The sequence below is a fragment of the Parambassis ranga genome, chromosome 20, assembly GCF_900634625.1.
Source record: "Parambassis ranga chromosome 20, fParRan2.1, whole genome shotgun sequence".
Classification (NCBI taxonomy): domain Eukaryota; kingdom Metazoa; phylum Chordata; class Actinopteri; family Ambassidae; genus Parambassis; species Parambassis ranga.
The window spans coordinates 15,015,649-15,031,591 of record NC_041040.1 but is presented as its reverse complement, the minus strand read 5'-3'; the positions used below and the strand labels follow the sequence as shown (position 1 = coordinate 15,031,591).

General features: G+C 44.3%; 1 protein-coding gene across 2 annotated transcripts in view; it reads right to left on the bottom strand.

The window, feature by feature from the left end:
- The window catches only part of gli3 (GLI family zinc finger 3), an 84,274-nt gene that overhangs the window by 4,331 nt on the left and 64,000 nt on the right, over positions 1 to 15,943 (bottom strand). For both annotated transcript variants that reach the window (XM_028433213.1, XM_028433214.1), the window contains 8 exons: positions 12,343 to 12,544; positions 10,627 to 10,846; positions 9,536 to 9,649; positions 7,932 to 8,072; positions 2,303 to 2,452; positions 2,038 to 2,202; positions 1,654 to 1,944; positions 234 to 627 (listed from right to left, as the gene is read on the bottom strand). In XM_028433213.1, coding sequence (XP_028289014.1) covers positions 234 to 627; positions 1,654 to 1,944; positions 2,038 to 2,202; positions 2,303 to 2,452; positions 7,932 to 8,072; positions 9,536 to 9,649; positions 10,627 to 10,846; positions 12,343 to 12,544 — 1,677 coding nt within the window. The remainder of the gene's footprint in view (positions 1 to 233; positions 628 to 1,653; positions 1,945 to 2,037; positions 2,203 to 2,302; positions 2,453 to 7,931; positions 8,073 to 9,535; positions 9,650 to 10,626; positions 10,847 to 12,342; positions 12,545 to 15,943) is intronic.

Sequence of the window (15,943 nt, the reverse complement as noted above, 5' to 3'; positions counted from 1 at the left end):
TTTGCCTGAATCCTTCAGCCACAGTGGGCAAGATGGAATTTGGGATAATTCATGTTCTTTCATGATTTGTGCATGCAGCCCGGGTGATGAGTAAATTCTGTATAAAGGTGTATTGTAACAGTTACTCAGCCACGTGCTGGTGAGGGGGGTAGACTTCAGAAACAGATTCCCACGCCCCCTTAGATGTCAGATTAAAAACTACCATTTTCAAATATTTAAGAAGACAACCTTACCCTTCCCCAAGATGTTGGGTACTGCAGAACATTTCGGGGGTGGAGTAGGGGACAGGGGCCCCAGCCTGGGTAGCTCTCCATTGACCTGCTTCAGCCTCTCCATCTTAATGTGCTCCATCCAGCGCAGCGGGCGGCCAATACTTCGCCTTGCCTGCAGGGTCAGCATGGCCGCGGTTCCTGTGGAGACCGTGGAGTCCATGATGGGGGCTGGCTCGCCCTCGCACTCATCCTCTGCCTCCTCTTCATTTTCCTCTTTCTCCTCATCCTCCCCCAGCCCCTCCCCTGGCGAGCGTCCGGCGCTCACAGCAAGCTGGACTCCACTGCTGGGATAGGTGCTGATGGGGGACTGGTCACTGCTGCATGTAGACTGACCGCCAGGGCTTGGCTGAGACGTCTAACACACACACACACAGACCAGGAAAAATGATTTGATTACTCCAGAAATTACACAAGGGAAGATGTCACAAACAATGACACAATGTACTGCTGACAAGCACGCATTCTCTTTAATGTGTGACAATGACACATTTTTTATGTGTTTACATAATGAATTATAATACAATTATAATGATTCTGATATTATGATGATACTGTGTAGTCCACAATGACACACACACACACTTTCTTCTTCAAGGCCTGGTCCACTGGCATGTAAAATTTGTAGTCTTCATCATATTGTACAGAGGTGGGCATGTACAAACCTCACACAGCCTCTTCAGAGTCAGAGGAAGTGTTTCTGCATGTGCAACTGTTTATGTTACAAGTTTCCTTATGACAAGAAAACATCAGCATCCAAGGAGGAGCTCACACTGTTGACTAAACCACACTGATCCTCACACTCTTGTGTAAGCAATAATTAACCCTTAACCATTAGTGTTTGGTAGATTAATGGGCCATTACTAATATCTCCTCCTGACCCAATGACATAATCATGGAGGTCTAATGCAGCCTTTCAGGAATTATGTCTGCATTGGCTGTTGCACAGTGGAGGCCTGGGCAGTGACAGACCCTTTGATTCTACCCAAAGAACAGTCCTGTAGATACAATAAAATGAATGATGGTTTTATGGATGTGAGGGATGAGACAAGCCTATAATGAGAACAAATCAGGCAGGTTTGATGTGAACGTGTTGTGATCTGATGATAAACGTTGATAGGCAAAGATGGAAAAATGAAACGCTCACAAATGCAAGGCAAAAGGACACCTATCTCACCTGATTACCCACTGTCCTTAGAAAGGGAAGGAGAAAAATGCCGAAGCATTGTATAGAGGAAAACATGTACTCATTAGAAGATGTTAATCGTGGCGTACAGGAAACACTAGGCATTCAAATGTTACAGTACAGAGTGGTAATATCAGTAGGAAGTGAAGTTAAAGGCATGTTGGCAAAATGGACAGAAAAGCTGAAGCAAAGTCTTACCATGGGCTTCTCTGTCTTGATAGACTTGACCTGCAGACATTCATCCTGTTTTGAGGTAGCATGGTTGTACTCCCTTTGGTCCGTGTACCCACCCAGGGGGAGTTGCCCTGGTGACCGGCCCTGGCTGTTGCCCCCAGGCTCCCGAGGCTGTGGAGGAGGGCGTGGGTAATCTCCACGCTGCTTCTTGGTGACGTGCGCCTCCGGCCCGTGTACCGTCTTAACATGTTTGCGCAAAGAGCTGGGGTCTGTGTAGCGTTTGGTGCAGCCTGGGATTTTACACACATACGGTTTCTAAAGAGAAGGGAAGAAAAAACATTGGGGTTGTTTACATAATATATTATAAAGGTAAAGTCAAGAGTGCATTGAAAGTCAATCTGTCTGTACCTCATTTGAATGCGTGCGATTCTGATGTTTGGCCCGGTCTGAGGCGTTGCTAAAAGCCTTGTTGCAGCCCTCATGTTCACACACATAAGGTTTCTCTCCAGTGTGAGAACGCAAGTGAGTCTTAAGGTTTTCCAGACGGGAGTAGGCCTTACTGCAGCCCTCAAACTGAAGGATTAAAGAAGGATGTTGTGTCAGCATGCAAAACTATTTTTATCTGCAAATAAACTGCGAATCAACTTAACAAATACTGCATTAGCATCCTTACTGTACACTTGTGTGGTTTTTCCCCAGTATGCCTGCGCATGTGGACCACCAGCATGTACTGTGCCTTGAAGGGCTTCTGCTCTCGAGAGCATTCTTCCCACCGACACACAAACTCCTTCTTCTCTCCGTGGATGTGGTCGTTGTTGATGTGCTAGAAAAGAAGATGAGAGAGTAGCATTATTACAAGCTCCTGCTGTGCATGTACGTGACAACAAAGTAAGGACTACGTGCACTGAACTGTTTTGTTTTTTACCCTGCAGCGTAAGAAGCAAATATAACATTCCATTTCCTGTTTTCCATTTCTTTTCATGTACTTTCTCCATTTAATTATTTCCTTCCTTCTTACTCACTCACTCACTGAAATCTGAACAATGGCAGTGTAGAAAAAAATCCAGACTTTTGAGTCTCAGTGTCCAATCTCAACAGGATTTTCAAATAAAACCCTGTCACTTCGCATCACTTTGGGCCCTCGCCCCTCCATGACAAGTGCTGACAGTTGTGCTGCCGTGGCAACTTCCAATCTGAGGCTTAGGAAGAAGGGGAGGTGAGGAGATAGGGTGAAAAATCAAAAGTTCAGTCGAGGCATCTGAAATGCGAGGGCTTTACAACTCCAGCCAAGCATTATATCTGTCAGCACCACCTTTCTCTTCTTCATCCCCTTCTCTCTTCCTTTTTCCTCCATCTTTCTTTTCTCACTAACTGTCTTGTGAAATGGGGATAAGTGGTGGATGTTAGAGGTGGGAGGACAAAAAAAAACATGCAGACCTGCTGGGGATGAAGTCAACATCTGGCTTTCTTTCAGAGACAACAGTGTGTGGTGGCCACAGAAGTGTCTTTCCAATAGCAATTTAAACCCTCAGAGACAGACAATATCCTGACCCAAAGTAACCGGTATTATTACATTCCTGAGCAGTCCTTTTTTTTCTACCTTAGGGCTAAATAAAGAGGGACAGACTTGGCTTTGAAAGCTTTGAAATGTCTGGGGAATCCATGCTTTGTGTGAGCATTTCTTCACAACAATGCTGTAAAGTATCTGGGGTCAGTTTCCCTCCAGTCATCTTCAAAGTTCCTCAGGGCCCCGCCTACCTGACCACAACCCTGTGTTTAACCATGACCATGACATCCACTAGAAACAGCATCTTTCTTTCAAAACATTTTGACCCTTAGGCTCTCACTTTCCTGTAATACTAAAAGACCTACAAATGAGTCAGCAGGGCACACAAGCAAGAGCAAAATTGACACTAATATATCGGCAAAGAACCTCCATTATTCTCGCTTGACATTTTTTAATTTTAAAGTGACAAAACAAGACTAATTCTGGGGGAAATGACTGGGGACTGGATGACCATAGACGCTGGTGAAGTTTCCCTAAGATTGATCTCCTCCCCAGCGCGTTCAGAGCTTCAGAAAACCTGACTCGTCTCCTCTTTTTCTTCCTCTCTGTGAGGGAATCCCTGTGGCAAGCGATCGGTCTGTTGTGACCAGTGTTCAATATCCCCCGGCTGAGAGCGATGGGAGAGCGCCGTGGTGTTGGATCATGCTGGTGGCTGGCGTGGTGTGTACGCACACACACACAGAGAGATGGATACATGCTCACACTGTGTACAAATGAAGGAGGTTGTTGACGGGTGTGATGCATGAGCCTCTGAGCTGACAGAGAGGGGGACAGACAGCACGGGAGGGGTGGCGAGAGAGAGGCCGCCGAGAAACCTAATGGCATGATCTAATGGCAATTCTTATTGAATCAATAATCTCCATGCTGAGCAGACAGGTCCCGTTGGCCGGCTAAATCGACAAACAGGTGCTGATAGCGGCGGCGCGGCAGGTTATTCATCTTCCCCCTGCCAGCTTATCGGCCAACAACTGTAAAAACGCCACCAAGATGGATTTAGGAGGGAGTCGCACGACAGGGAACGCAAGGGACACGGGCACAGGGGACACTGAAGCCGTCTGTGACGTATGAGGTGCGTGCACCCACACACACACACAGGTGCAGATGTGTTGTCTTGGTTCAGACCCCTGCTGCTTGGCAAAAAAAAACACAGCAATAAACACAATTATACACTTTTTATGTTACCTAGAAAATAAAAGCTTCTGATATAGAATCACCTGCACCTCTACATGCAAACACCGTCCATGTTTTTGCTGCTGTTTCTCAGCATTTTCCCCACTTCAGTATCCATCTCCATGACTCCTTATCAAACCCTCTCTGGGACGTAGCCCTCATGCATTAGAATGCAAGCGTGCATGAAAAGAGGGCCTGTTTACAAGGCAATTTCACTAAGCTGTGGGACCCGCAACACCGTTTAGCTTTATCAAACACCGCCTAATAAATCATATGCTCTTTTGTGATGTCAGTTGCTGAAGTGCTTTGTGTAAAGAGTGGGGGGAAAAGCGAGCATGAAAAAAGGCAAAGAAGGGAGGGAGGATGTAAAAAGGGGCAAGTGAGTGAAGGAGGGAGGATGAGAGTAAGTGAGCGAGCGAGCGAGCAGGGGGCAGGGAGGTAGAACTGGCATGTGTAATTCAGCACAGTCTTTTCATCTTAGAGTAAGATACTCTAGACAGATAAGGGGCCTAATCCTTCTCCTGATCAAAAAAAAAAATCTGCATTTTACCAATTAAAGGCCTGCGCCAGCAGCCAGAAAGGGGGGCTGCCTTCAGACTGCGCCTGCGTTTATCTCCCTAAAACACCGGGGAGGCGCACATGAAGCACAGAAAGGCTGCACACTGGGAGAGCCAGCTTCTAAGAACCAGGACATCGCAACGCCACCTATGGATCCGAATGGGGGGGTAGATGTGGCCTGATGAGCTGTGAGAACACACACAGACAGACCACCAACTCATCCAGACCCTGCAGACTGTAAAACATTAGGCCTCTAGTGCAGGACCTGACCTGAGGTTTGAAGTTTAACTTTTGATCATGAATGAAAAAGTATATATAAAAGTCTGTATGGCAGTGAACATGTACCGATCCTTCTCTGACATAGATCAATGTGAAAATAAGAAAAGATTGCTGAGGAAGGTCGTATTAGGAAAATTATAGTGTGTGGGGTTGGCATCACTGGCAACTGAAAAAAAAAACCTACTTCAAGAGAGACATTAAAGAAGCCACCAGGCCTTATCTTTAAAAGTAGTCCCTCCGAGGGGAAAAAAGAGGGGAGGGAGTGAAAATGAAAGAGAAAATGAGAGAGGGAGTGGCTGATGCCCAGAAAAAGGGGCAAAAGCAAAAGAATGTGGAGCTGAGCGGAGAGAGGGAGAGGTAAAGAGAGTTGAAATGTAATAAATGAAATAAATACAGCAAAGGAAAATTGACACCCGCCTCGCTTTTGCTGACTGGGTAGGCCCGATAAGTGAGCCAAATTGCATAGATCTGATGTTTATCTTATCGGCTGCACCGAGAGCGCTTAAACGTGGATGATAAAGGGAACAACGCCGCGCGTCATGGTGGGAGCATGTTTGAGAGTGTAAAAATATGCATCAAGAGCACGGTAGGAGCGCTTTTTGAATAAGGTGGAAAGCGATGAGGGTGGCGTGAAGGCTAAAATTAGGCCAGCCTCAAAGAAAAGCACAGGCTGTTAATACTTTAATACTTCAAAAAGACGACACAGATTGCTCAATATGAATCAAACTTTATGTAAAAATGGTTACAAGCAAGGAGAAACTAGTTTTTTTTTCTCATCATATTTTTTCCCCAAAGCTATTTCAGAAGACAAGTACAGGGGGAAGGGATGCTCCATTGTTTGCTTATATGAAACCCCCCCCACCCCACCCCTCCCAGTGTGTGAAGCGAGCCACTGTGGTCCAAATACTGTACTTATCCTATTACTGAGGGGGGGTGGGGGTGTGAAAAGATAAGAGCATTTTCTCGTCCGCTCTGCTGAATTAGAGGGCAGGGATTCTGTAGGCGAAGACTTTTATTGGCATCTCTCTGCATATCTGCATGTGCATAGAAAATGAGAAATAATATCAGAAAGTCAAATGCCAGGAAAAGAAATAATTCCAAGATGGAAGGGAAAAAAAAATGGAAAACTAATAAGGATTTTGTTGGAGTGTGTCTACACAGCGATCTGATAGTGAGTGTGGCTTGGCAAGGTTAGGCAGGGTTGTGTATATATGTGGAGGAATGAGAGGCCTTTGCTTTGTTTGGACGGCCACCTGGTGTGACTACAGCAGGGGGAGGATGTGAGCAAGGTTTTCCTCTATTAGGAAGCCTCCTCCTCCTCTCCTACCACCTTAACTCATCCCGCCCCCTGAAACAGGGGCAAGAAGTTGTCAAGATGCTCAACCTTTGAGCTGAGCCCTTCAAACACGGGAGGCAGCCCATTCCGTGCTGAGGATATCAATTATAGATAGGGGTTACCACCGCAGCTGAGGATTGCAATGTCAAGACGGCAAATAGACAGCTGTGGAGAGCTGAGGATCTTTCTATCAGATGTGTGTGTGTGTCTGTGTGTGTGCGCGTCCCTTATATTGGTGTAATTTCATCACTCCTCCAACTTCATTCTGCCCTCTCAGTCGGCTGACGGGTAAGCGGTTCACAGGCCGCAGCGGAGCTAATGGTGTGAGTGTAAGTAGCCGTAGTGGGGGTGACACTGCCATGAGGTCATTAATATTTAGCTTTACAGTGAAGCCTCGGGCGCAGGACGATGAGAGCCATCCATCTCCCGGGCTGTGTGAGATTCCTGATAACAGACAGGAGGGGGTCCGGCCCAGAGCAGGACACAAAGCTCACATCCTGACTCTGGGAGGCTTAGACCGCCAAATCAGTTAGCACCATTCAGCTGTGAGATGTGCTCTCCAGCTTTTGAGCCCATTACCACTGTCCCTGGATCCAATCAGGAATCCAGCAGCAGTATCAGTCAGTGCCTGCAGCTCTGACTCTACTGTAGGCTGCTGCTGCTGCTGCCCAGACAGGCAGGCAGAGCTTGTGGCCTGATAGGAGGCTCTGTCCAGAATAGCACAGCTTCTGTTGATCCTGAGCTTGAGCTTGTTGTCTGAGCTGTGTCTTACAGTTGGAAACACCCTGTTGTGTCTCACTGTTGACTACAAGAATAGCTGTTGCAGGAGAGGAGCTGGGGTCAGCTGTGAACACTCCTCTGCCCAAGTGCAACACAAACAACTGGCTAAACAGCAGCAAACAAAACCTCCATTTGGTTTTCTAAACTGTTCTAAATCAGTGATGCTGTGCACAAGTTAGTGTCATTGTCCTGGATGAGTGCGCTAACCTCTTAAGGATAATATTTTATAGATATATTTTGTTAAACCTGAGATCATTTGTGACCTGGTAAGCCGGTGAACAGCTGCTACTGTATGAAGAAACATCATTTGCAGCTGTAGTAGCGCTCGAATTATCATCATTAGATTCTACTTATTGCTAGTTAAATGAAATGATCCCTACAGTTGTGATGGAGCTCAAGATGCAGGAAAAAAATGATGCAACTGTAGCTGATCTGTCTGAAATAAAAACTGTGTTTAGATCCTGTTAGATAGTGTCTCTGTGTCAGGAATAATAAATACACAAAGTTTCTGCTGCTGTGTCACATAGTCACAACTCTATTAGACACTAATATGGATCCTGGATATGCATATGGACCCTATTAAATGTATACTTGTGTGTTACAATGACTCACTTGTACTAGCTGCTCCTGGGTGTCGAACTCGCGGCAGCAGTTCTCCCAGTGGCAGTTGGTTTCATAAACCACCTCTGGCTCCTGTTTGCTCTCATCTTTATCGCCTTCCTCCTTCACCATTGTCATCCCATCAGGATGCTCCTGCAAGAAAACAGTTAAAAAAAAATAAATAAATACACCAGACAAAGCATGCAAATAAAATATGACTTAATACCAGGAGTCAGATTAAAGTGTGAAAGCAAAATGAATGGCTTCCCCTTCCCAACTTTAGTCTGTGTAAACCTGTCATAAAAGCTGTTTTTTACTTGAAAGGCACAGCCAAAAATGATTGGTTACAGGTCTTGGCCACAGTCCCCATGCACATCTGAAAAAAAAAGAAGTGGAGAGCGGAAATGTAGCCCTGAAAGCCCCTCTCTGTATTTGGGGGTGTTATACGACAGACCCCTTGTGAGTATTTGAGGACTCTAACCCCCTCTTCCTGCTGTAGGTTGCTCTATTAGCCCAGACATATTTCACTGTCACAATTAGAAGGCTGAGTGCTGCAAGGAGCCGGTGTGGGCTAACACAGGAGAGCTTCCACTGCACACCTCAGCCTGAATATCCACCCTAATAAGGTTTGTTCCTGCAGATGAAAACTCTTACTGTTATGACTTTTCTCTTTCATTTTACAGCCACTTACATTTTTTTGATTAAACAAAAGCAAAAACAATTTCCTTCTAGTGTCTCAAAGATCAATGGATTGTTTTCAGGAAACTGATAACAGCAGGGTGAGAAACAACCACATGTAAATACAGGTAAACAGGTAAATACATAGACATGTGTGTTTCTAGTATCAGAATACACAGAGAAAAGTATTGAAAATATATAGCAAAAACATCACATTGCCACCTGCTAGCTGACTGTTCATCAGTTGCACTGCAGATTTATCATCATTTTTTTAAACTGCATTTTTTCTGCCTCCATTTTTATATTAAGAGGTTTAGCTCTTCACTGTGCTGAAAGGCCTGGCTGACTGCAGATCAGTCTCTTCTCACTCACATCAGTCACTTATCAGTTTGGTATACGAGTTAAAACTTAAACACTACGTAGCATTGCAGATTTATTTTTATTTATAGCCTTTTCACCTTGTTCATGCTGTGAAGGTAAAAGCTGCCTTTGCTGCTGTCATTTGTACTTTAAGAGGATTAGATCCAAGTAACAAAGAAAAAGCAAAGTGATTTGGTATTTTACATCATTTAATTTATTTGTTTACTAGTTTTTCATTCTAATGTGATGCTGTTTAAAACAGATTTTAAAAGATGTTGCTTGTAGAATATTTTACAAATTACATCTAAGGGAATGTACAGTATTCTGTAATCTGTCATGAACCACCAACATGCACTGCGGCTGGTAAGCTTGTCTATTGTTGCAGCCATGTTTGGCAGGTGACCAGCAGTTAAATGGGCTCCATATTCCAGTGAGGAAAAGGAAAAATCTAAAAATAAAAACTGGGCTGGTAAATTCTGGGATTTACTAACCAGAATGTGAACAGTTTTGACAGATACCTGCAGAAAAGGAGTCGATAACTTAAAATAAACATTGATATTTTTGGTTGCAATCCCCACCTGTACGCTCACAGCGCCGGGGCTCGGCAACTCTTCCTCTGGTTTCATTTTGGAGCGTTTGTGGTGCATCGGGTCCCCTGTGCTGCTCACAGCAGATTCACTGGTTGGTTTGGCCTGTGGAAAAAGAAAATATTAGATTTACACTTTATATTTCATCATATCCAGCATCCAACGGCATGTTATTGACTTATTTTTTTAATTCTCTTGTTTTGTCTTTTTTTTAGTGTTATTAAAAATGCATGTGAAGATTAGAAGTCAGTCAATCACTTCCTTAAACAACCGTGGTTGAACCGTAATAATTCCTGCATCCCAGACAAGAGCCTTAACCGAGCTAATGAAAAACCATGCAGTTCAGTGTATCACATTAGCTACCCTAATCATTGCAATTAAAACAAACTCATGAACCAATTCAACCGATGCATGACCTGACTTTGGCCTTCGCTTAAATATGCCCATGGGGGGAATTATTGCTGCATACCAAGGCCGCCAAAATAAAAGAATTAACAAATAGTTTTTCAAACTTGCACAAGAGGAGTCGAGTTTTGCTGGATAGACTCTGCAGCATGACATTCAGCTGTGGCCCCAAAGCAATATTGTGTTTATTCAGGAGAGGAAAGAGGCAATTTTGGTGAGCCCTATTTGAATGAGGCCTCATTTGTGACTGCATGAAATTACAGGAATAGAAAACAGCAGGGAGGATGGGTAATAAACACAAAATGTTTACTTCAAATGTAGGCCCGCACATGCAGTAAGGGCAGGAGAAGGAGAGGAAAAAGCCCCTTTGGATCCATCCATCCATGTCAATATATCGCTGTTCTCTCTCTAGTGATTAATGGAGTCAGCAGTGGGATTCTATGCTAACAAGCCCCTTGTTGTTTGCTGCAGGCACGTTCTGAGCCGCGCTCTGCAGTCTAAAAACAAGAGACAACACAAGTAGGAGGAAAGTCCCAGGAGAGGAGTGCGTGGAGAGGGGGGTCCTGCCTGTACCATGTTAGCGTGCTGCATTTTCTGCTCACATGTGGCTGGCACTGCGACGCCACTATCTATTACCCATGATGATGAATCACAGAGGCACCAGCCACCGCTCTCACCTGTGAGGAGTCGTTGGAGATGGCTGAGCGCTCACTGGCGCTGAGCCCAGACGGGGGGATGCCAGCCACGGGCCGCTGGGTGGCGAAAGCTGGCGTAGGGTGGATGAGGGGAGGACTGTGGCCGAAGGCTGAGCCCACGATGCCCGGCTGACGGCCAATCAGCTGCTGGTGCACATGCAGAGCCACCGGGGTCGGAGGGTAGGCAAAGCTTAATGCTGGGCTGCAAAGAAAAAAAAAAACAATAAGAAAATTCAACTTCATTAAAACATGAGGCAAAAGGGGGGAAGATAGTGAGTAAATGGATTGTTCTGGATAGCTCCTCATCCCTGAGGACAATCTGACAGGAGACAGTGTGGTAATGCTGGAACCACAGGACTGTCGGCAAAGCCCTGCCAATGAATGTTCAGCTTGTTAACACAGTGAATTATCATGTGGTCTGTGTAAGGCAGTGTCATTCTTCCACTGGGCAAATGATACACATAATAAACAATCTGAAGTGTATCTTATAGCCGTGTAAATAAACCAGCATATCTCTCAGTCCGAGTCAATCTGAGCTAACTTTTGTTGATCATAAATAATTCCCAGAAGCCTCGTCTGGGGTCTGTATAACTGCTGGTGAACCAGCGGATAAATACAGATCTGTGTGGCTCTACATTCATCCTGAGCACTGACGCTTTGCTCTCGCCGCGACCCATATGTCTGCTGATCTTATTATGAGCCGAGTGGAAATCAATGGGCCGAGACACATTTGGAGGCCCATCCGCTTGTCATATCACTCATCAGTCTGTTGGCTCTGGCTATTTGGGCCTTGTCACTTGGACAGTGGCTGAGTGTGCAGCGTGATTGATCAGGCTCTTCTTACAGATTGCTGATCAATGGCTGTGGGTGGGGCGATGGATCTTTGCTTTCCCCCCCTTCTCTACACTCTTTTTTTTTTGCGATCCCTCTAGTAGCTGGCGGTACTGGGGCGTGATGTATGTGATGTTTCTACGAGGTGTACCAAATGACTGACACAAGCCGCCGGGGAGGCAGGCTGACTGGCTGGCTGGGAGATCGTCACCCACATGGGGCTTTGACACAAAGACACACACACATACAGTTCTTCACACCACCACTCACTTCTTTTACCAGACATCGATCATAGAGTATATTATGAAGGTTTTTCACTGTGAAAAATACCAATCAATAAGATTAGAAAATCATTTACAAGATTATTGCCCCTGGGGAGATTCTGCAGTTTGATTCATTATTGGCACATTCTGGTTTCTGAATGACCACCGTGAAAGAAACACAGGAAGCTCATGACATCCTAACACAAAAAGAAATTTAAAACTGTGGGCCTCAGAACAGACAAAGCTGCGATTTTCTAAGTACAGCCTACAATTCCCAACATGCAACTGGATTGTGCATTTAAATATTGTTCATTCAGAAGCCCCTTGAGTTGTTTCCTTGTTTTTCTGACTTGGAAATGATATGGACCCTAATAAAACTTGTGTTTTAACAAGCCTGTGATTAGTTCAGCGCAGTCCACAAGTGTGGAAAAACGTACTAACGTTTGCTCATAAATGCACAATTTCACTGTCATTTTCCCTTTATTGTGACATTATTCTGACACAATTTTAGCTTCTTCACCTTGTCACAATCTAGTAATCTATTCTTGTAACCTGCATACTGGGAGAATAAAACCTCGACTTCAAGCTGTGACAAACAACTTACCTGATGGCTCCAGCAGAGAGGTGACCGTAGGAGCCACTAGTAGAAGAGCTGGAGCGAGAGTTGTTGAGCATGGTGACGAGGGAGTTGGGCGAGTTGCGGATCATAGTCTGCAGGTCGAAGCTGTGCTCAGAGAGGGGCGAGATGGGCAGGGGGCGCTTCCTGCTGGGTCGAGATGGCAGCCTCGGGCTTGGGAAGCGAGAGTCTGCAGGAGAAGAGGAAGGAGGAGATAGCACTGCTGTCAATATGAAAGCCATGTGAAACAGTAAAACCTTATTCCATGTTTTCTGGTGAAGAGAAAAAAAAAAAAAAAAAAAGATCAACAACAAGAGCCTGATTTTCAGTTTGACTTCTTCCAAACTCTAACCTACTGTAGCCCTAACAGATGACATTTTTGTCAATCATCAGACAAAAGGCTCATCTGAATGAGTGTTCAGCTGTCACTTGATGCACTGCTTGCATTTCATCCATGAGAAAACATGCCTTTTATGTTGGAGAAATGCTCTGACTGTGTATGGTAATATTTAATCAAGTCCAATTTGACTCGTTATTCAAATGCAATCAGTGTTGACTGGAAATAGTAAAAGGGGGTTTGAAAAGGTAAAAGGCGGAAACAGCACAACCATTCTCTGTGCACATACAATGAGCCACGGGTAGAGATTAAAACATGACTTTTGTTGTCTTTTCACATGGAGATGTCACAAACAAGACAGAGAAAAACAGGGGGAGATGGAAGGAGGGGAGAAGAAGCGCTGAGGGGATGTCGTGCTTTGTGCGTGAACTGACACAATGACTTTGTGACTCAAGACTTGGAAATAAAACATTTTGAGTTATTTCATAAAGGCAAACAAAACCAGCTTACGCAGCCCTGATAACCCCCCCCCACCCCACCCCCCTTCATATTTACGTCCCCCACAATCCATCCATCTTCCCAAACGTAAATGCTCCATCTCTCGTTTGACACATCCAACGATTACAGAACACTCCATTCACATGGTAATCAGAGTGTGTGGATGTGTGTGCGTGGATACCGCTGTGGTGTTCTGGCAAACGTAGGCCTGAGTTTCATCTACAGCGAGACGCAGTATGGAGAGTAACACCTCCTTTACATTGTCATTGTATGGAAAATCTGTTTTTATGTGTTAGTGAAGGGATGAATACATCCCATACACCCTACCACTAAAAACAATGCAGCGTTTCATGTGACAAGTTGACAAAAAAAATTTGACACATCTGACACATTAAACAAACCGGATGGATGCCAGAGAGTGCCAGAGACAGCCTCCACTTGTGGTGAATTAGAGGGAGAAGGAGGTGGTGGAGGTAGGGGTGGGGGTGGGGGGCGCTGCTGAGGAGCAGGGCCTGCGTCCCACCACTGCAAAGCCTCATGGGAGTGGTGTTTATTAATGCACAGCCCAAATGATAAATTGGCCAACCCGGGGAGACAGAGAGAGGAGCGTCCTGGCTCGTAGCAGGACTGTCCCTCTAATTTCCTCTTGATTTATGGACGGGATGGCTGGTTACCCACCGCGTCATTAATTCTCGTGGCTAAGGGAGGGTTCAGACGGGCCGGACTGACGGTGGTAGGAAATGAAAGTTGGCTCTAAAACTGGGTGTTGAACCCTAAACCGGCACACCTGGGGGCCACCTGAGAGGGACGCAATGACAGCCATGTGGAGTGTGAATGAATGTAAAGTATGACTTTGTAAAGCCACAAAGTTTGTATCCTGGTCACAAAAGATGGCTATGGTCTTGCAATCATAAAAACAGCCCACTTTAAGTCTTCTAATCTTTAAGCGCTCTTATTTAGCACAAGATCTTTAAACAAAACGCAAGTTTTTTTGTCAACAAACCGCTTAGGAATGCTTTAACATTCAAAGAAAGAAACATGCCTACATGCCTTACAACATTAAGGCGTACAGCTGGTCATCATATCTTCCACTGTATCATTTGTTGATGGTGCTCAACACAGCTGCTATAATGATATGACTTCCCCCTAGTTTTGCCCTTAAATGTTATTTTTAAAGTAGTTACCATCAGTACTTCAACTTTTACCAAAGTATTTTTAAAACCCCTGTATCTATACTTCCAGAGCTCACCAAAGTAAATCTTATTGTCATTTAGATGGTGGTCTCTCCCTGAAGAATGTGTGGAGCATGAGCATTCACAGCTTCTTAAGTTTTCTCAAAACACCGTTGTCTCTTTGGAAGAACGTAACATGCAGCCAGGGCTTTATTGCTATAGCTGTGATGTATTGTTTATTTACGCCTTACAGAAAAGTTAATGATGTTAAATAGATCAATAAAATATGTTATTAACGTCTCCTAAATGTTTATATTGCCTATAAATGCAAAACAATATGAATTAATGGCTGCAATTAATCATGTTATAAAACAACAGTTCCAGTATTTACAATGTTACCTGTTTATAAGAAAAACAACTCACTATTAGTAAAAAAAAAATGAGAATTAGCTAATAAAGACCACAAATAAAGACTTTATTGTAGGCTTTAGTCATAGTGATCTATGAGAGCTACGTTGCTAATTAGGCAGTTCGAATGTAGACAATAGCCCATTAAAGCACAAATAGGCAGGACAGGCCCATTGTTTCATTAGCTGAGCCCTCACTGAAGGTAATTACACTGATTTGAAATAGACTAAAATAGCAGCAGTAACATAGTAGCCCAGATTATCAGTGAAAGCCTCTTGATAGACTCTGCTCTTTGTATGTTTCCCCCCATCAAAGCTTTAAAGTGTTAATTTTTCAGCCGTAGGAACACACATTGTTGAAACATGATGAGTTATTACCAGCAATGATCACAGGCGTTTTTTTAAGTGAGGAGCACCGCATCTCCACTTAAATTTGGCCTTAATTGTTTTGTTTCAGTCTATTAATCTTAAAAAGTGACACAGAAGAAAGGATTTCTCCAGTGATGAATGGTGGGACATTCCAATTCCCACTTAATAGCAATTAATTTTCTGATACCCGCACAAGTTTGGCTAGTTTTAATTAGTTTGTTCTGAGGAATCAGGGAGAACTTCACCCCGGATTTCCATGAAAGCAGCGTCTGCCTGACTAAATACATTCTCATCAAAGGGAGCGGGGTGAGGCTGTCCGACCTCTCTAAGATTCAGTGTGCGTTTAATTTCCTATTTACACTTTAAAATAACTCATTAGCATAAGTCCTCTGCACACAGTCCTGAGCCCAACACATTAAGACAATAGCTCATTTAAATCATGTCAAAGCAGAGTTGCAGACACCTCTTCGGCGTGGTGGTTGAGGTGTAGCTTGATCTATATATAGTAGTGCAAGATAGGTGCACTGTGAAAGAGCAGTTTGAGGGTTGAATTCCCAGTGGGGCCACCCGTGCTTTAATGTGCAGGTACACACTCATAATACTGTGAGGTGCAATCCCAGCAGAAAAGGATGTGGTCGGTGTCGCAGGGCTAAATCTTATTTAAGTGTCCGGTTTCAAAAGAAATGCAATTTTTATTATGTATATTACATATAATAAAAAGCTTTTACTCTTCAACCATATTGGACCTTAGTTTTAACCTAGATGCTTTCTAGATCTGGAAACAACGAATCTTCATTTAATGGTAG